General features: G+C 39.2%; 1 protein-coding gene across 1 annotated transcript in view; it reads right to left on the reverse strand.

The window, feature by feature from the left end:
- clstn2a (calsyntenin 2a) overlaps window positions 1-22,110 on the reverse strand; it is a 144,424-nt gene that overhangs the window by 63,763 nt on the left and 58,551 nt on the right. Inside the window, exon 2 of the mRNA XM_005476102.4 lies at window positions 9,254-9,376. Within this exon, the coding sequence (XP_005476159.1) occupies window positions 9,254-9,376 (123 nt within the window). The remainder of the gene's footprint in view (window positions 1-9,253; window positions 9,377-22,110) is intronic.

Here is a 22,110-nt window from a genome sequence, read left to right on the forward strand (position 1 = left end):
CCTATTTTATGGTCGCATGAACAAGGGAAATGGAGTGAAGAAGATATGCAAATTGCTCTCTAATTGGCCTGTCAGGTTTCTGAAGCCCTGTCAAACCACTGTCAGAAAGAGAGAGAGCAGGGGCCAGAGCCAGGGAACACAAAGAATTACTGGATTAGTTTCAGCTGCTATTCACTGCCCATTTCATTAAGCAATTTCAGCTCACACCAGGACCATGGGTCAGTGCTCCATGCTTGAAGAGCAGATTCTTTCAGCTGTCATTTTGAGAAGAGAGGCAGCACATCTCAGCCCTGCCTTCCTCCTCCACACATTGCTGGCTCAATGAAAAACACAGATACTTCCAGTAAACAAGCATTCACGAGCTTCCCTTCACTGTAGATGGTACCAGGAAGGAATATTCAAATGTTGAAAAGGTGGCAAGAAAACATTAGGAAACAAAACGGTGAGCAACACATCCTCTTCCCTTTAAAGATTCAAAATCAGTTAAAGAAAAAGTCTTTCCTCCTCTTTTTCCCCTTCATCAATACTTCGACTAATAACGCCAGGGTAAGTTTGTGGAGCTGTGTTCGTAGTATTCAATACGTAAATTAATTTGGTATAGGTTATTAGTGAGTAGGGAGAGTTTTCTAAGCCCAGCTCATTAGCAGCTACAGTGTTACCGCTACATCTGTCAAGCTCTCTTTTCTCAAATGGCATGTGTGGTTTACTTGGATACTTGTACAAGATTTATCACTCAAGATTATGAAAAATTTAATTACTGAGTGAATTTGTAATTTCACACCAAATGACCCTTTTAAAGCGGCCTTTGATATCAATATATTTAAATATCTGATGGCTACGATATAAGGATGAAATACTGAAACTAAATGTGGATTTTCAGGCAAAAATTCAACATTTAGCTTACAGGCCCTGTGCAGCGGAAGATACAAAATAATGAATAAATAAATAAATAGGCTTGCTCTTAGGTTCCAGCATAAAGTTATCCAGTCATTCACTCTAAAGCATGAGGAAGAGCCAAAGATCTAAAACATTATGCTGAATCTTGTTCAAAACATGAGTTTTTACCGCCAAAAGTACACGAGGAAAGACTTTTAGTGTCACGTAAAACCAATGTATTTGTCAAATGTACCACTGTCTTAGCTAATGTGGAGTGAAAACCTTCAATCTAAAGAGTTTCAGTTTCCACACTATGGGAAAACACTGTATTACCTACAGGTATATGTAATCAATGTTTTTATGATTTTTTTTACACATCTTATAATCCTACAAACTTATGCTACAGCTGCAGTTGTTGGAGACTGTAGAACAACCAAAATGACTGTTATTGTGTGTAATGAACTTGCAATTTTGCAAAACTTTGAAATGGTTGCTTTGAAGATGTGGAATAGGTCTGCAACTATGGTGATAAAATGGCAATACGATGGGTTCAGTCTACAATCAGTCTACATACACTAAACTAATAAGATTCTGAGTCCAGCCAGAATCTCATAGACTTTAAACAAACAGATACGTAGTTGCTGCAAGACGGTGATTTAACTGCAAGCTGATGTGGGCACTCAGCAACCTTGCCTTTATATAAGCATATAACCAGAATACCAGATAGAAAGCCCTTCAACAGAGTCTCCTATTGCTAAGACACACATTGCAGTCAGGTCAGCACAGACTGATAATCAGTGCGATGATAAATTCTTCAGTTTTTTTATGGCACAGTCTATTTTACAGGTAATTATCTGACCCTTCAAGGCATGAATGTAAAAGCAGCAACATTTGTCCCTTTAATGAATGAAACACTTTTGCATTTAAAAAAAAGCTGTCACGGGTACAGCACACCCCATAGATATACACAAGCACACACAAAAACACACTCAAAACCTCAGCTCATTACAAGTTGGGCAGCCGCACACACACTAAAAGAAATGGAGAGTAATCGGGAAATTGAAAATCATCGCATAGTGTCAAGAATTGAGAGACAGATCCAGTGTAAAATAGAAAAAAATTGGGTAATAGGGTGATAATAGAAGGGTCTGAGTCCTTTGTAAAATCAATCAGAGGCTAAGAGGTTGTTTGACGCCGTGAGCAATTTGACAATGCATTGACGACAGAGCTCTAGTGGAGCATTACTGGATGTGTAATTACTCTGACCATCTTATATGGATCCAATTAGCTTCCTTCAACAGTGAAGAGACATAGCACTTCCCATGATATAAATGGAGTGGGTTTCACTGTTTGTCAGTGTTTTCCGATAAAAGGGTAGTACCAGATCGTAAGTGCATCTTTTCAGAAACAGGGCAAGAGCTGATTTACTCATTTAAGATGATTTGAGTTTATGATACACACGCTGCAGTTTCCTTGAAACAAACCAAGGATGAAATCAGCCTCATACCATAAACAGACTACAGCTGCTGAGCTTTAAATTCTGTAGTCAGGAACCAAAGGTCTTATAACCAAGCGCAAGAATGGGCAGTACAGTTAAACACAGGTGGGACATAAAGAGGAAAGAGTTTAATCCTTTATGGCCACTGACAACGAAACACTACAAGTTGAAAATATATGACCACCTGTAAACATGAGAACAAAAACCCACACATCACCTGCAGGCCAGGTGGCAATGTTGACTACTTTTACTTGTAAAGGCAACTTCTTACAATACTAGTGCTATTAGAAAATCCCTAACTATCAATACAGTAATGGATGCATTAAAAAAAAATCAATAATATTTGTCTGTTAAAATTAATAAAAGCCATAACTCATTGTTTTATATTTAAATATTTTGGATGTCTTTTTTGGATTTACTGGTGATTGTTCATGCTCAAAGTCTCTGAATAGGGCTAACACACTGAAATCAACCATTCACACTTGCAGCCAATTCAGAATAACCAGTTTACCTAACACTGTGGAAGGAAACCAGGGTACCCAGAGAATCGACACAGGCAAAGTGATAAAACATGTAAACTCCATGCAGAGGAACCAGCGAACCCAAACCTGGGATTTTCTTTCTGTGAGGTAACAGTGACCCCTGCATCGCTGTGCCACCCTGTACTGCAGAGCCTGCATCATATTTTATTAAATTTGAAAGCCTTCACAGATGATTAAAAAAAGCTGGAAGCTATTCAATCAGTTTTGTTTAGTGTTTATTAGAAATTATGCTCTGCAGACCAGCTGGATGGGCCAACTTATGGCTCTTGGGCCAAATTAAGCCTATAAGACATAAATTAAGTAGCACAGCTATACTAGAGTTCCACCTCCACTGTGGATTTGTGTATGTGTCGACAAAGTACACAAACTATATGGAGTTGTCCACTAATGCTCCATTATGCTCCAGTGAAAGTACTAAATTTTGACTGATAAGCATAACTACTCATCTTATCTCATGCATATCTTATTGTGTTTAGATAATTAAAACATTTTCAATTAAAAACATGCAAGATAACAGGTGACACTCCCAGTGGGTTTCTTTCCATAAGCAACAATTTTAATACTCACTTCATAATAACTCGGCTAGTGAGTTTGGCTTTATTGTGCGCTCTGTGATTACTTATGCAGGAGCTAACAGACACGGTGCTGACAGAATTAAATGAGTTTTTATAATGCTGTGTGCTAATGGCGGTTGCAGCAGAGTGAAATCCGGTTTGCAGGTGTCAAAGCTGAAGAGAATGCAGAATCTTTGATATTCTGTTTCATGTTCTGTTTCAGACCTGCCTCAGTGTTACCTCACAACTAAGCACCCACTGCAGAAATTTAACCATCGCACAAAGGCAAAGAGGACAGACAGAAGGAAGAGGGAGAACGGGAGAGAGCGAGGCAGACAAAGTGATATGTTCCTCTCGTCCTTAGAGAAACAGACACCTGCAGGTTTGATCAGACTCTGCCTTATATCCTTTGATGATCCATCACATCGTCTCTTTCTATTCTCTCAGTCTCATTTTCGCACGCACACACGTATACTTCACATCCTCATTTTTTGGATGGATCTTTGTTTCTCTCTTTCATCTCCTTCTCTTACCTCACCTTCTTTCCCCCCCAACATTTCCTGCCTCTCTCCCTCCTTCCTTGTTCCAATTTCTGTTTTTCCCCGCCACCTTTAAATGTTCACTTAGCTTCTGCTTCTTTGGGCTCCACTTTTTAATTATCATCTCTGCTTTAGTCACCTAGGTGCAGCTTTACTTTCCAGTAGTTGGTTTATGTAGTTTTGGATTTGGCAAACTGATCAAGAATTGTCTTGGCTTGAAATACAGTCTTTTCCTTTTGTTTCAGAACAGATGATAAATATTGCAAACACTGATACAATTAGGCAGCACATCAGTAGACTGTTATTATGGTAATATTTTTGCTGTACAAAGGAAAGTAATAATGAGGTTAAAGGGGACTGTCCATGGCTCACACAACAGTAAATAGCTGAAACTGAAAGGGAACCTATACAGACAGACTGATGGGGGGAACAGGGGGGCTGAATCTTCACAAACTGACTTTTCTTAAATTTAAAAAAAGGTATACACTCACACGCATGAGTAAGAATCATGTATGAAAGGGAACATGGACAACAAGTTTTGTTTTTGAAACATTTTCCAATTATAGTTATATAATGGACATGAACATAACGTGTAGACTCTCAGCTTTCATTTGAGAGTATCCAGATTCAAATTGGATGAAGGGTTTACAAGTGTTAGCTCCTTAACATGTGCCATCCTCCCTTTTAAGGCAGTAGTGGATGGTCGCAGAATGATTTCCATGGTTTAAGAGAAACCCTTTCACAACAGCCAACCAAGTGAAAAACACTCTGCAGGAGGCAGGCCTATCAATATCCAAGTGTACCATAAAGAGAAAACTGCATGAAAGTAATCACAGGGGGTTTACTGCAAGGCGGAAGCCACACATAAACTTCAAGAATAGAAAAGCTAGATTGGACTTCTAAAAACTGCTAAAAAAAAAAAAATGGAAAAAACATTCTTTGAACAGACGAAACCAAGATCAACCTCTACCAGAATGAGGGCAAGAAAAAAGTGTGGAGAAGGTGTGGAACACCTCATGATCCAAAGCATACCACATCATCTGTAAGACACGGTGGAGGCAGTGTGATGGCTCGGGTGTGCATGGCTGCCGGTGGCACTGGGACACTAGTGTTTGTTGATGATGTGACACAAGGCTGCAGCCGAATGAGTTCTGAGGCGTTCAGAGACATACTGGGGTACAACGAGGCTATTTATTGTTAGCGAATGTCTGTGCACACACAGCTGAAGGTGAACTTTTTGCTTGTTTGAGTCTTATCTCAGATTTAATTAAAGAGAGAAAGTTGTATTTGTTCATTTTTATAACCATTTTTTATTCCAGATACAGAGTCAGGATCAGTCGGGACCTAACAGATTCCATGAAAAATGTATCTATGTTTTGCACTATTCATTGGCCTCTACTGGACAATTAATTCTGCATGAGAGCAAACCGGGTCTCATGACAAGATGCATAAAAAAAAAACAAGGTTGAGTCCTGATCTCCATTATGGCTTTTGGGATTTTTCTAGTCACATTATTATGATTATTATTATTATTATCATTATTATTATTATTATTATTATATGTATCATTATTGTGGACACTGAACTTTCCAATAACTTAAACTTAAACCTTGACTAAAGCTCAAAGTAAAGCATTAGAATTTTTTTTAGCAGTCTTACTACAAAAAATGTAAAAGTTTTAAATAGTTACTTTATAGTTTTAAAATCATTACATGAAAGTATATTTTGACAGAATCCTTTGTAATAATTGTTTTTCCTGTGAATTTTAGCCCACTCTTGTTTACAGCACTGCTTCAGTTCATTGAGGTTTGCAGGCATTTGTTTATGCACAGATCTCTTAAGATGCTGCCTCAGTCAGGGTTAACGGTCAGAGAGACTGGCCTCAGAAAATGAGACACAAGCAGTTCATCATCACAAATAAACAGATGATGATTTTCTATCCAATATCAAAACCAACCCAACCACAGTAAACTTAAAGTAATAACTGGCTGCATGAGTGTCTACATGCAGTCAATGGGAATGATCAGACATGTTTTTTTGCACAAATAGTTTGCTTGTGATAGCCTGCTCTCACTGTCATTGTCCATCTGGCTTCTCTATTTTCTGTCATCTGTCTATTCACACTTTGCCTCTCATTCTCAAACTATTCGTGCTCCTTTAACCTGTGTGAGTCCTGCAGTGGAAACAATGTACCATAGTAGATTATTCTGGTGCCATGATGAATGGGAAGAATCTGTGTCTGTTGACTGTGGCCTTGAGATAAAGAGTAGGCAAATGAAACTGTCTGCTTGGCTTGCTGCACCCCAGAGTCCACTGTCACCATTCCTCATGCTAATTTGATTGAGAACGCTCTATCAGCACATACTCCTCGACCCACACACCTTTGCTCAAGGGACATGTAGGTGGTGGAGCGGGGTGTGTGGCGGGGGGGGGGGGGGGGGGGGGGGGGGGGGTACAGGATGCCATCAAGCAACATAGTAATAACAAATTTATCTCCAGGATGCCTGTCTCAGCGTATAATGTTCAAGTTAGGCCCACTGTGGGTAGTTTACATCAAAGTGAAATGTGGTGCTGCAGACGAGGGCGGGACAGAGCCAAAGACGAAATGGTGAAGAGAAAAAAACAGATGTTTAAACATGTGAGATGGGGTAAGAAGCGAAGGTGAGACATTCAGCATGATTAAAAATAAAGAATTACAGAAGAAAAGTACGTAGCAATCTTCATCTGTGTTTCCACATTGCAAATGATGTGGAACCAGAAGGATATCCCTCTCCTTTCAGCAGTAAAACGAAACCAGGATTGATGAGAGTGTATATAATGCGCAAGTGACTGGCTGTATATGGGCTTGCTAGGAGCAAAGCGTCAACATAGTGAAGTGGAAGAAGGATAGCTGGATTGAGAGAGAAAGAATGTGGCGCCAGGTGGAGAGAAAGATACAAATGAAGGTCTAGATCGAGATAAAAATTTGAGAGAATAGTTCAACTCCAAAGGAGGGCATTGTGTGCAAAACCCAGGGTGAGCTGTAGCAATTGCCAGGGGAGATAAATTGGGACAGAGCTGCTCTTTTATGGCCATTTTTTCAGTCTCCTTGGTAGCTATTGTATGGGTTTCATTCATTAGACCGTATGCAATGAAAAACATTCAGGGAGAGAAATATCACCAGTCAGCAGCCAGTGTACAGCTCTGCGTTTTCCTCTGGGGCAATATTTCACAAAGCTTGACCTTCTCAAGTAAACAAACCACATGTTAATCATGGAGAAAAACAATTACAATTAATTTCCTCTTTTGTTTGCCTACTTGTCACGGTGTCATTAAACCTTTACCGCATCATGGATTTGGTTACCAGGGAACGTTATGTGCTGTAAAATACTGTAAGGCTGCTTGGGTGGACAGAAACAATGTCTGGAAGCGGTTTCCTCAGTGTCTTCACTTGTAATGAATAAAATATGACTGTAGTTGCTATTGTTGCTAAATATATTCTGCGTTTTTTCTGAGGTGAAACTAAGTCTTCCTTTCCCCCGCAAGGGGATCGTTAAATCTCTATACAGTACGGTACATTTACAATGCAGATTCTACAGCATTTGGGTTGCACCATACAGTACTACACAACATGTACAATGTTGTTTAGTTTAAAAAGCTGTTGAAAATGAATTTCAGCTGTTTCACACTCTTTACAGTCAGCTGTATTTACCGATTATTTACAGAACAGCTCACGAGAAACACCGAAAGCAACAGAAAAGATTGCTTTGGCACAAACACGCACAAATAAAAGAAAACAGAAGAAGAAAAATAGCTGAGTATCAGTTTTCCATGGTTGTCAGCTCTGGGATTAATAGCAGCCATTTCGCCATAATGAGCTGTTAAGCGTTAGCTGCCAAAAGCCTCTTCGTTTGCCTTTGAGTCTCAGAATACTTTGTCTAATTATAACAGCACTCTCCGTCCCTTTTCTTCCTGTCACTGTCAGCACTGCTGTACCTGTGTAACGCCTGCCTGATTTTAGCTCTTGTTAGGCGATATAATCAGCTCCAGAAACTACGATCTGGAGATGAGGTTTATAATGATGTTGCACCATCATTATTAAATGTGTCACATGTGAGTGCTACACCCAGAGCATCCACGTCTATGTTAAAGACTGTGGTTTGTGTGGCAGCTCGAACTTCAAACACGAGCGCAATAAAACGTTAAACTGAACAAAGGTTGTTCCTGAGTTGTTTTTCACACTACCCGGGAGATTTTTACTGCACTACAACACAGAGAACTTTTTTTTCCCGAAAAAGTTACACTGAGTACTCAGTAACCGAACTTTCAAGTGAATGCAGATGCAGCAATCAGTTATTGCTAAAGGGCACATGCTAGACACCTTAAGGGTATTAAAATCTTTGTAAATATATAATAAACTAATTAATATTAAATACTGCAGTGGCTGGGATTAAAGCAAATGTATGATAGCGTAATACAAATAGCTTTAATTTAATTTAAATAGAACTGGAGCTGAGATGCTGTTTACTACAATGCAAATTCAGTGAAGTAAACCCTGCTTAAATTCTAGGTGAGTGTTTTAGTGAAAATGACAGAGCATTGTTTTGCTTCTGAAATAAATATTGTCATCATGAAACGCTGAGGAGAGATATATCCATATGTTTCAATATTTAAGAGCAACCTTTTGTTGAGGTTAATGGGGCATTTCAGCTTATGGGAAAAAATTGCCTCAGCAGAAGCCATGAAAAGATCCCTGCCAGGAAGACCGAAGGGGCTGTGAGAGAATAAAAATAAACCTATTTTCGTAAGCTTGAATACCTCGGTCTATGTGAATTTAAATTCATCAATCCTGGCCAGAAGTTTTCTGTTAAGTTAGAAAGAAAGGAAACTCTTTGATTTTTTTGATTTTTTGGGGCCATGTAAAGTAATTCTGCACAATGGCAAGAAAAAAATTGTTCTCTTTAAAAAGAAAGCCATTTGTTTTAGACTGCTAACTGTGATAAATGGAATTCAGTCTCCATGACAAACAGTGAGTACGGAGAACTGGTGGATCATCTGTTTTTGTCTCGGGGTGTGAAGTTGCCACAGTTGCCTGCACACAGCGCTGAAGCATCCTCGTCAAAGTCTTCTCTGTTTGTGCGTGTGCGTGTGAGAAACACTGTGTACTGTGTGTGTATATAAACATGCTGCATTCTATTAAAACGTGTGCAGTTTGCTGTACAGCAGATATTAATGTGTTTGTTATTTTGCATTTGCATTTCCTACCAGCATACGGGACCGGGGCATCCTTGTCTAGAGCTACCAGCGGAGGGTCCAGCAGCACTGTGTCCATGTTCTCTGTGATCACTCCATGATAAGAGGCTTCTATCCATGGCTTGTGCTTGTTGACTGTGAAAAGAAGAGGAAGGATGCCATAAATGATACTGTCTTAGTTTGTATAGCTGTGCTTGAGAAATTCAATGCACATTTTGTTCACAGTATTACTGCAAAGACATAGTGTAGCCATTTATACATTTCCCTAACAAGTAAAAGATCCCTGGATCCCAAGAGGAAATTCAAATCCCTTTGGGAATACATCAGGGAAAGCAAAAAACAAAAACAAACACAGAGCTACCCGCTATAGTGATGCCTTGTGAATAAGGGAGGAGCAGAAAGTAACAGCATTACTGCAAAGACTGGTACTTTCATTAGTACAATGCTATGTTCATTCTACAGTTTATGTTTATGTTTATCATAATGCGGTGAGTCACCTTAACAGACAGACTCAGAATGAGAAACGCAAAAGGATATAACCCTCCACTGGAGTGTTGCTTTTTCACAGGTGGCAAAAAGGAGCAATAAAAGTCAAGAGGCGAACAGTGTGGAAAGAAAATGTTGTTTGTTGGATAGAATTTATGATTCTTTGATAAAGCATTGCAGCAAAGCTGTAAACTACACTTTGACTTCCAGTACTGTGCAAAGTTGTGAGGTCCCCCTTATTTCTTTACCAGCCGCACTTTCTTGTAATTCTTAAGGTTGTCTTAAGCAAAAGTTCTACAGACATTCAGAAGATCCTTTTAGGTTTTTCTCTGCACATTGGCAACGTTTTCCCTCATTTTCAGACCCAAACCCCCAACCCTTTACAGAGGAATTTGTTTTGGGTTTTTAAAAAATTTTATTTGTCACATACACAGTCAAACATAGTACAATATGCAGTGAAATGCTTATTGCTTTTGAAGGAAAAGGACCTAACTAAAGGGATGAACCAGTGTGGTGTCTATGCTTAATAGATAATTTGGCAAAAAGAAAAAAAAATATCTTTAGGAACTGTTACAGGCAGCTTGTTGCAAAAAAAAACATCATTTGTTTGCATTTCGTTAGCTGAATTTACAAAAAAAGGGAAAACATAACACAAATTGAGAGGCATAAAATTGTATTTTCATACTAACAAGGGGATTCTCAAAGTTAGCTTTGCCAAAAGCCTGGCATAGCTTGGCACTGTGTGCATCATGTCTTTCAAAAATTGAGGGAAACTGAGCAAGTGAAGGACAAAAGAAGCGGCAGACTAAAAAAAAGCAGATGAACAGCATCTTAAAGTCATGTCCTTGAGAAACTGTGAAAAAATCCAGCAAAGACCTGACATAGAACATGAGAAATGCATCTGGCCCTTCAGTTGATCCACCTATTATCAGCCAAAGCCTCATCAGAAATGGTCGAGGTGGAAGGCTGACTGTCAAGAAGCCATTCTTAAAGAAGCAAAATAATGAGAAAAAGCTGAGGCACGGCAAATGTCAAAAGAACTGGACTTAAAAAAATCAATGACAACAGATCTGAAGGAATTGATGATTCTAAATTTGACTTGTTTGGTTCAAATTGTTAATATGTACGAAGGAGGTCAGCCCAACTATAAAGCACGGTGGAGGCTCTGTCACGGTTTGGGACTGCCTTTCAGCCAATGGTGGTGTGGAAAGTGCCGAAAGTGCCATCGTGGCTGAAAGTCGGCGACACGATGCAATTCAAGTCTAACTGGCAATGGCTTCATTTTTCAGCATGACACTGATCGCAAACATACTGCCCAGACAACATAAACTTAGAAGAAGAAACAATGAAACACTATCAATCATGTGCTGGCCTTCACAGAGCCCAACAACAACACTATGTGGTGCGACACAAACAACCTGCTGCTTAACACCGAGAAGACTAAGGAGCTCATCGTGGACTACAGGAGGAATGCCGACCCACATCCACCCATCCACATTAAGGGGACGGCTGTGGAGCGTGTGAGCAGCTTCAAGTTCCTGGGAGTCCACATCTCCGAAGATCTCACCTGGACGACCAACTGCTCCAAGCTGGTCAAGAAGGCTCACCAGCGCCTCTTCTTCTTGAGGACTCTGAGGAAGAACCACCTGTCCTCAGACATCCTGGTGAACTTCTATCGCTGCACCATCGAGAGCATCCTGACCAACTGTATAACAGTCTGGTACGGGAACTGCTCTGCCTCGGACCGGAAGGCGTTGCAGAGGGTCGTGAAAACTGCCCAGCGCATCGCCGGAGCACCACTTCCTGCCATAAAGGACATCTACAGGAAGCGGTGTCTGAAAAGGGCTGGGAAAATCATCAGAGACCCCAGTCACCCATCACATAGACTCTTCACCCTCCTGCCCTCTGGGAGGCGCTACAGGAGCCTCCGGACTAAGACCACCAGGTACCGGAACAGCTTCTTCCCCACAGCTGTCAGACTCCTGAACTCTGCCTCCTGACATCTGACCCACGTTAAACTCATGGACTGAACATACACACACCCACAACCACTAGCACTTTACCACTACTGTATAGTTCTGTGTAGATAATCATTCTGTACATACGATAATTTTTAATCCCACAACTGTTTATAACTTACATAGTTCACATTCTGTATAACTGTATATCTCAGATTTCTGTATAGTTTTTATTTTATATTTATATCCTGTTCATAGCCTGTACATAGCTTGTACTCACTACAGCCTGTACATACTTATAGAATATTCATAACATACTTCACACTGTGTACATTATAACATACCATAATAGACCCATTTCTGTAATATACTTACACATCTCTATTATTGCTAATTTATATTGTAATATATCTATATCACGACTAAAGCACTTTCTGGATGGATGCAAACTGCATTTCGTTGCCCTGTACCTGTGACATGTGCAATGACAATAAAGTTGAATTCAATTCTATTCTATTCTATTCTATTGAATCAATGTGGGATCATCTTGATAGAAAACGGAATAAAAGGCAGCCAACATCCAAAGAAGCGCTTTGAACGTTCTTCATCAAGTCTGGAGAACTATTAATGGAGACTACTTAAAGACATTAGAGGAAAGCTGGCCCAAGAAAGTTCTGAAGAATAACAATATTTGGACATAACAAATATTGACTTTCAAGCTTCTTACAATTGTCTGTTTCCCTGTTTCTTACTCTGTGCATCTCTATTTATTACTATACAATTTCTAGTATAAGCACCATGCTGTAAATCACAGGTTAACACAGATCACCATCACACATGCAGGAATTACTGATTCTTTAAATTGAACATTCTTCTGCTTCATTGCAGCAGGACCTCACAAATACACAGACACCAGCGTTGCACAAGAAAAACCATATGCGCTTGGGCACTTTTGTGTATCCACACACATACTGCATCTCTGGTGTACAAGTGTGAGTCCCTGCAGGGAGCTGGGATGTCAACCCGACCTTTCAATCCATTGAAGAGGAACACTTTGTCTCATGCCAATGAGCAGATGACATGTCCAGCTGGCAGTGATTTAAAATGCATCAAACTCTTCCTAAAGCTTTCTCGCCGCTTTTCATCTGTTTGAACAAATCTTAGTAGTTTTGTCCTACTATCCCATTTTCTCCCCCGCTTGTCACTGAATTGAGAGGACAGGGTCAAAAACTAGAAAATAGGTCTGAACAAAAGAAACACAAATTTAAAGCAACACATTTGATGTGAAGGAGGAAAAAAAAAACGAGACAAACACATTTTAAATTTGGTGAATTTCAGCTTGTGACAAAAGAGTGGCTTATATAAAAGCCTCTTGAACAAGTTTACCGTGCTTTCAAAGCTTTATTATTAGATTTATAACATAAAAGCAAGACCTAAGAATCTTCATCTATGTTTGTAATACATGACCTTTTGTGTTAACTCTTCGTCACATTTGTCTTATAATCTTTCATTGTGCTGCCAAGGATCTAATGTTTCTAGATGGCACTCCTACCATGCTGAGAGAGAGTACAGAGTGGATCATAAGCAGTGAAAGATAACCACAAGGGATGACATTATTCATGGAAGAAGTGTCATCTTATGCTCATGCAGTAGAAAGAAAGCACTGCAGCACACAGCATGACTCTGCTCTGCTGGAATGCGAAAAGAGAAAAGTGGAGGTCTGTTTTCAAGTGGTATTTAAGTATCTTTACTTCAGGAACATTTTACTTGTAATGCTGGATCCAATGGTGCATTAACCAGGACATTAAAACACATACACTTTTATAGCCTAACGCAGGTTCAGCCTGATCCTGAGTTTTTCAGATTTCCTTGGATTTACTCTTCTGTGTAAAATTACCATAAAAAAGTAGACATGAAATGAACTGAAACAATGTTACAGAGAGACTCTCGAAAACCATGATAATATTAAAGTGAAGTGCTGAGGTGACTATAAAAATGAGCAGTACCAAAGTGATTCTTCATTCTTGTGTGCCTGCACTAACCATGCATAAATACATATTAATCCATCATGCTCACACAGCATTTCATTTACATTTGAAGATGTCTTCAGTATGTCTAATAGCAGCCCACAGCCAGTTCAGTTTACTCATGGATGGCAAGTTCAATTTCTAGCTCAAGGTCTTACATTTATCCCAAACAAATTGGGTGGTGGCTGACACAGCAGTCTGATATTGGAGCTATATTTTAGGAAAAAAGCACACATCAGACCATGGAAATGGGCTATTACCAATACTGGCTTTCATGACATGAAGTACTGTAAAGCCATTAGTGATGCGTTTAAAGTATTCATCCTTGACATCCTTGCACTGAGCCACAGTAATGAAACAAAAATTGAGCTTGCATTCAAAGAGAAAAGAAAAGAGTCTGGAACAACTTTCTAGAGAAGATCAGCTAAACTACAGCAGCAGCTTTCTATAAGATAATTTCTCAAAGCTGAGAGCAATAAAGGCCTGTCTATACTTTCCATTTATGTGTGTTCTTCCAATGTCAATTTCATCGCTGATCCAAGTACCTTGTTGCATGTTTGTACAGACTGTATGCTCAGGAAAAACACAGGAAAAGCACAGGAAAATAAAGAATGTACATTAACACAAGTGGTGTTTTCTTTTTGCTTGATGAGCTGCTATAAACAAACATTGGCTCAGATTCTTGCTGTCATGTAGTCACAGTTTTTCATCCGTGAAAACGTGTCGACGTATCATTAACTGTGTGCATGAGAATCTGCAGTCCAAACTGGTACACACACACATATGCAAAGGAAATTATAAACTGAGCCTAAAGGGCTCACTTCTAAGCCAGAAAACAGGGACAGATTGCTGTTTTGATTATAATACTCTGTAGCTGATTTTGGAGGACATGTACGTACACGCTGGGGTTTTTTTTCCCAATGTTTGAGCAATTTCTCCACAAATTTAAACAAATATTATTGCTGTCATATTCTATAGTTCCCACCTTCTTCCTGATCAAGTGCACGAGACGACCTGCTGAAGTGCAGACGGGAAGAAAGGTGACTTTGAACATGGTGTGGTTGAGGGTGCCAGATGGGCTGGTCTGAGTATTTCACAAACTGCTGATCTACTGGGATTTTCCCCACACATCCATCTCTAGGGTTTACACAGGTTGAAAAAAGAGAAAGAATAAAGTGAACAGCAGTTCTCTGGGTAAAAATTCCTCGTTGATGCCAGAGGTCAGAGGAGAATAGCCAGGCTGCTTTGAACTAACAGGGAGGCAACAGTAACTAAAACAACCACTTATTACAACAAAGTATGCAGAAGAGCATCTTTGAATGTTCACACATGCAACCTTGAAGCAGATGGGCTATAGCAGCAGAAGACCACACGCGGTGCCACTCCTGTCAGCTAAGAAGAGGAAAGTGGGGCTATAGTTCTCACAGGATCACTAATACTGGACAAAAATAGATTGAAAAAGTGTTGCCTGGTCTGATGAGTCTGGATTTCTGCTCTGATATTCAGGGTCAAAATTAACATGAAAACATCCTGCCTTCTATTTATAGGTCAGGCTGCTGGTAGTGTAATAATATGGGGGATATTTTCTTGGCACACTTCGGGCCCCTTAGTACCAACTGAGCATTGTTTAAATACCACAGCCCACCTGAGTATTGCTGCACTATGTCTATCCCTTAATCACCACAGAGTACCTATCTTCTGTGACTGCTTCCAGCAGGATAACACAGAGCTAAAAATCAAACAACTGGCATGAAAAATCAAGACAGTTAGTTGTTGAGCTCCTTAAAATGGTATGTTACGGCACAGAGAAAAAGTCAGTAGTTCACCAAAGTCAGTGGGATTCATGCTTTGCATGTCTAAAATTAAGTTAAAATCATTGTAATAGGCCTGGAGCCCAGACAAAAAACAGTGAACTGAGCAACTGAGAGACAGACGCTGCCATCCCCAGACTCAGGCTTCCCTTTAATAAGGTTACATGTGTCAATGGCCACAATGTGCATGGCGTCTTTGGCCACTTCCTGAGATCCATCTGCAGCCATTACAGAATTAGACTTCACATTATGGAAGACTAATTGACTTACTAGAAGAAACAGTCTTAAAGTCGATCTGTGTGTTTAGAGCATTGTATAAAATCTGATATGACACTAATATAGAGACAGACACAAGAAACAAGATAGTGAGTTCCTGTAAATAACATTAGTGGAAAAGATTATTAACTTGTATCCATCTTGCTATTGAAATCAAAATATCTGTTGTGTTGTCTTCCCCTGGTCACTGAAGCTCATGAAAATATATTACTACAGGGACACAACTGGAGGATAATCTATATTTAATTTAAGTCCCAGCTCATATTGTAAGACACACTGCGTTAGCGTGCCAGTATTGATCAGTTTAAGTCACGTCAAATCTATTTCTTTTCACTGTGTGTTTGATTACAGGTGAAAGACATCTTTCCTTTGGCGACAGTAGAAAAAAAAGGCGAGACTACCACTACCAAGAGGTGATAATAATGATAAGAAGAAGTATAAAGCAGTATAAAATAAGTAGGAGGGAAATGAAGATAAAATGAAAAATGCAGAAAGGGATTAAAATGAAAAATGTCTAAGATGGTTTTTACTGATTCTGGAAGGCTTATTCTCTCATTCAGGACACTTTGAATCTGATGAGCTCCTTTTAGATTTGAGACTTGGTAAAGCTCCTATCAGAGAATCCAGACTGGTTTAGAGTTCATGTGTCCATACAGGAGGAGCTGGCTTAAAATATCACTCCAACACCGCCCGTCATCGGTGGGAAAAGTAGGATAATATAAACATAAAGTAATAAAGTATTACCTGAATGTGAAAACAGAAAAACAAATTAAAATTGAGAGCTAAGAAGAAGAAACTATAAGGAGGGAAAGAAAGAGATTGACAAGAGAAAAGATAACAGAAAGGAGTGGCAGGCAGGAAGGTGGGGTGAGGGAGAAAGAGGGACAATAAAGTGGTAAAAGAGAGGACAGGCACAGACAGACAGAAGAATAGACTGCTGCCTGTACAACCTTACAAATGTTTCAATTTATGCTCCTAATAAATTATTAAACTGGATTCCTATAGGATACACTGCCAGAGCTTATACATCATCGAATAACAGCGCTGAATCGAGGCAGCGCCACGTCTCTCGCAGAAAGAAAGAGGCTTCTGAGTAGGCCAGGTTTTTAAAATACATCCCTGGCACTAAAAAGAAACAGATTATCACTTACTGCTGTCAAAGTAAATTATACTGAGTCTGTTAAAAAGATTTCTGATTACATTTGTTGGGGGAAAAAAAGTTCTCAACTCTTCAAATTGTAAAATACTGTTTAAACTATACATTAAATCACATTTAGTGCTGATTTAAATACATCGCTTCTTTTTTTTTTGCCCCATCACCCTGATTCTTGCTTCATTAACAGAACAACAACAAAGACTTGTATCCAATTATTGTTAACTGGCTTCATGTTCATTTTACACAAATTAAGGAGCATGCAAGAGCGTGTTATTCATATTCTCGCACAAAGGAGATTACACATTAATTACCCACCTTTGAGAAAACAGCAACGCTGAGACTCTCCCTGACACCACGAGATGTATCACAATATTTAAGACTGTCTTTTAACTCTTGCTTTCTCTAATGAGGCAGTTAAACAAATCATCTTATTTTACTCTTTTATAGCGATGTGTCCATGTGGGAAAGTGTTTATGATGCTGTTAGTTTAACAGTAAAAGCGGGCAGAGAATTAAAACTGCGGACTCAGAGCTTTTCAGCTTGGTTAGAAAGTGATAATTGCTTCAGTGGTGAACAGTGGATCTCATTATATCACACTTCTAACAGTAATTGATGGCAGCTTAATAGCTTAGATATGTAGGAGTTTATGTCTGCTAGTAATAACCCAGCATGAGCAGCCATGATAGACAAGTTCAATCAAAGTCGTTAGTGTGCCTGAAAATATCCACAACAAAAGTCTTTCAAGTTACATTACCTTTATGTATATAATAATACATTTAAAATACTTAATTTATTACTTTATTTTTTTTATTATTATTATAAAAGATAATGGACAATATTGTTCATATTTTGCATTTTTACATTTTCATTTGATTATTTTTCCACTCCTTGAGGAAAAAGATGAATCTTTTTTGATTAAAAGGCAACATTTATAGTTTCCCCCAACTCTGCAGAGGACTTCAGTGTCCTGCAGCTCATTACTTTAGATTTACAGCATAAAACGTTTGAAATATTTTGTTTTGGCTCAAACTAACAGCTCATCTGGTACCTGCAGCTAATTAAAAGGCCCTGTTAAAACACTCTGTGTGCTACCTAGAGTAAACATCACACAAAGTTAACAATATTTTGGTTCAGTTTCAATTAAATTCATTGTGCCGATTCGCAATACTCATCTCCAGAAACTTTGTACTGCAAAACACATAATAGGGAGAAATCATGAGCAAGTCCCAGATGACTTTAGCATCTAGAAAGAGGCCTTTCATGAGCTCATGACACACCAGCATACACGACTCCGATTATAGTTCTGTATTACATATGCATATTACATATGTATTACATATGCATATGTAATACAGTACTTGTTTACTGACACGTTATCCAGCTATCTTTAGGCTTAAACTCAGGTTTTCTAGCTACACAAAGGTGACAACACTGAAATGCTATTGATCTTTTCCTGCAGCTAAAAATAACAGGTCCAACATTATCTACACCAGTTCAACTGCTTATTCTAATCAGCCTATAGCGTGTCAACTATTCAATGCCACCAGACACATAGAGATGGTCAAAACAACCTACTAAAGTTCAAACTGAGGATCAGAATGAGAAAAGGGGTGATTTAAGGGACTCCGACCTTGGATAGCTGTTGGTGCCAGACGAGCTGGTCTGAGTATTTCACAAACTCCTGATCTACTGGGATTTTCTCATACAACCATCTTTATAGACAATGGTATGAAAAATAGAAACTATCCAGTTCTCTGGGTGAAAGCACTTTGTTGATGCCAGAGGTCAGAGCATAATAGCCAGACAGCTTTGAGCTGATAGAAAGGCAACAGCAACTCAAATACCAATACAAGAGAATGTGCCAACACAACATGTCCAACCTTGAAGCAGACAGGTTGCTGTATAAAAAAAAACACACCGCATGCCATTACGGCTTGCTTGAGCTAATGAGTCTGCTCTAGTATTCAGATGTTTGAGTCATAATTTGCTGTAAATAACATAAAATCCTGCCTTTTCTTCCAGTGGTTTAGGCTGGTGGAAGTGTAATGGTGTGGAGGATGTTTTCTTGGCAGACTTTGAGCCTTTTAGTGCCCACTGAGCATCGTTTACATGCCACAGCCTACCTGAGTGTTGCTGACCATGTCCATGCCTTTATGACCACAGTGTATCCATCCAGCAGGATAACGCATCATGTCACAAGACTCAAATCAGCTGATTTCTCAGACCTGATTTCAACATGGCAATATTAAAACTTGGCATGGCAATATTATTAACTTCTAACCTCCGACCCCTCCTCTTCTCTGCTTTGACTATTACTTTTAACTTCACATGTACATGCGAACAACAAAACATGCTCACTCTTTCCAAAAGGCATGTCATAATATATACTAATACCTGATATTAGTCATAGCCTCAGCCAGTCTTTAATCATTTGAAACTACTTGGAAATGATTGTTAGTGTTACATTTCACCTCTTGGAATATATACATATATTTGCACTTCCTATAATAAGATTTTCCCATAGGTACACCATTCTTGGAAAGTAATCCCACCCAGAGGGACAATACACAAGCAAAATGCATTACTTGCTATTTAAATTAAACAACTCAGAGATTCATCAGTGGGTTCAGGAGACAGCTCTTGGAAACACCGGCACATAAACGAATGCAAAAGTTAAATTCAGAGAAGGGAACAGCACCAGTAGATTAGACATAAGAAACTCCAGTACCAAAGAGACAACATGACTACATTAGGTCTATAAGTACTGTGAGCATCGACGGTGAGTTTTACAGTCCCACTGCTGAAGTGTAAGCTGCAGTTAGCAAGTACAAAGTAATTAGGCATATTGACTGCAGCATCTAAGTTGTGCACTCGAAGCAAAAGTGGGTCATAGATGATCAACGCTTCATTTTCAGCGCATTAATTCTTCTCAGTTGCATTCTCTCAGGACCTTTCTGCCTTGTACAGTTGGATTTCCAGGCAATATTGTTGTTTTTTAGCATTGTTGATTTTTCCTTAACTCATTAAAACAGCCATAAACTCTGGTCTCCATCAAACAGGAAACATAAACTCCCTCACAACAGTAGTTATGAATACAATTAGTTCACGGAAATATTGATCAGATTTAGCTGTCCCCACAATTCCATTAAGACAATGCAATGGTTGCTTCCCAGTCTTAACAGCAGTATGTGAGATACAGATGTGCCATAATTGCTCTGCAACACATAATCCCTTCTCTGTCTGCTGCTGACTTCATCAAAATGAACCGATACAGAGAACAAAGCCTCTGTGTTTAATTGAAAACTCTTATTTTCTGCACACAATGCCTATAGGCATTCAAAAGAAACAACTGAAGAGTTGCAGTATTTGGACGGATGATTGTGAGATTGGAAAATAAAATAAAATGATAAATTTAATTTAAAAATGATGAATTTGAGATGAAAAGTTTCAATTTCTGGAGGATCTAAAAAGTGTGCAGGACCCCATGGAGAGATTATAGGGAGTGTGTAGGTGGAGTTATTTAGGAGTATTTTTGCTTCAAACAATTATAAAAGAGATAAATGAGATAAAATGTTGCTATGCTGCATTCATTTTTACAATAATAACTTTTACTTTGCCTGTACTAGAAAACCAGGGCACCCCTTTTCTTTACAGTGGACTGTTTCTGCCAGTCTTTCATTTATCTAGAGGAAGCAGAAGTTGCTATAAAGTTCAGGTGAACCTATGGAAAAACAGCAATGCTTCCTGGGCCTCATCACCCCTGTCTGCACCTGCAGACCTTCCATTATAGATGATGCAGCGAGGACCACATGTTACCCATTTGGGAAAGCTTGTTGTTTGGGCCTCATTCCTCCCCAGATAACCCTATGGCCCAACAACCTCCACTGTTATTTATTCTCATTGATTTATTTGGCTTTCAGCTGAATTGCATTTTAAGTTCAACTGTTAGAGAGAGAGTTTTTAAAGTTCAACGAATGTGATATTTCTAAATTTAATGAGTAATCATGACCTCAACCCTGCCCAAATAATAAGTATTATAGTTATAGGTAAACATTAATATGTTTTTGTCATAACTGAGGACTCCTAGGGTGCAAATCTAATGAAATAAAATATTATTCACATTTAAACAGAAAATAGAAACCACTGCTTTTCATGCTGGCAATATAATATTTACCAGTCTAACCACAAGAAGCAAAAAGGTACACCACAGACTGAAGGCCAGCCTTGACGGTAAAGACCCAAGGCATCAGATGACTATAAAAAGCACGGCACATAACATGCTAGGTATCGTAATCATTCAAAACCCAAGCAAGCAAACCTTCAACTTCATGAAAGCAAGCCATCTGTCTGAAAGTTTCAGGGTATCTTGGATGTCAAAGCAGCTATCAAGCCACCTTCTGTATGTACTTCATCATAAGCTCTGTGCCACAAGGAAATGATCGTCATTACAATTTAAGTTAACATTTGCTTAATGTCTTAGTTACTTTAAGCTGGGGCATTTCAGGACACTGCAGAAAAATAGATACTCAGGGGATCTCAAAATGCCAACTGTTTGCCTTTAGAGCACTTGGCATTCACTACAGGGAATATTAAGCCTCGCTAAAAGAAACTCAGTCTTCCTGTCTTCCAGACCCACACTCACTAATAAACCCTATTTGTTTTCTTTCTGGTTGCTCCTTGTTATTAATCATTTGTTGATTTACAGTATAATGAGAGAAGGGGGGGAGCATGTGTTAGGCCGACTGATTAGTTTTTGCAGGAAAACAAAAAAGATGCAGCGCTCTGAGTGACACCACACTGCCGATTAGTTTCACGGAGCGGGCCAAGGAAGAGGCACAGGGCAAGTATTGAAAAGTGAAAGTGGAGCGGAGGACAACAAAGAGCTAACAGAGGAGAGGATGAGGACAGTGGCAAAAGGAGAAGGAGGGAGGAGGCGATATCTCCATTAACAGAAAGCAGCAGGAGACGAGAGGAGCCACGGTGAGGAGGAATGGATGGCAGTGTGACGGACCGGATTCAATTAGAAACAGTTCCACTTTTGCAGACTTTGGATTCATGTGATGATCAGCCAACATAAAGAGTCTACAGTTTGCACTTAGTTCAACACGCTTCAAATGCAACAATCTGCTAAACGTCAAAAAACGTTAAATGAAAA

The sequence above is a fragment of the Oreochromis niloticus genome, linkage group LG18 (assembly GCF_001858045.2).
Source record: "Oreochromis niloticus isolate F11D_XX linkage group LG18, O_niloticus_UMD_NMBU, whole genome shotgun sequence".
NCBI lineage: Eukaryota > Metazoa > Chordata > Actinopteri > Cichliformes > Cichlidae > Oreochromis > Oreochromis niloticus.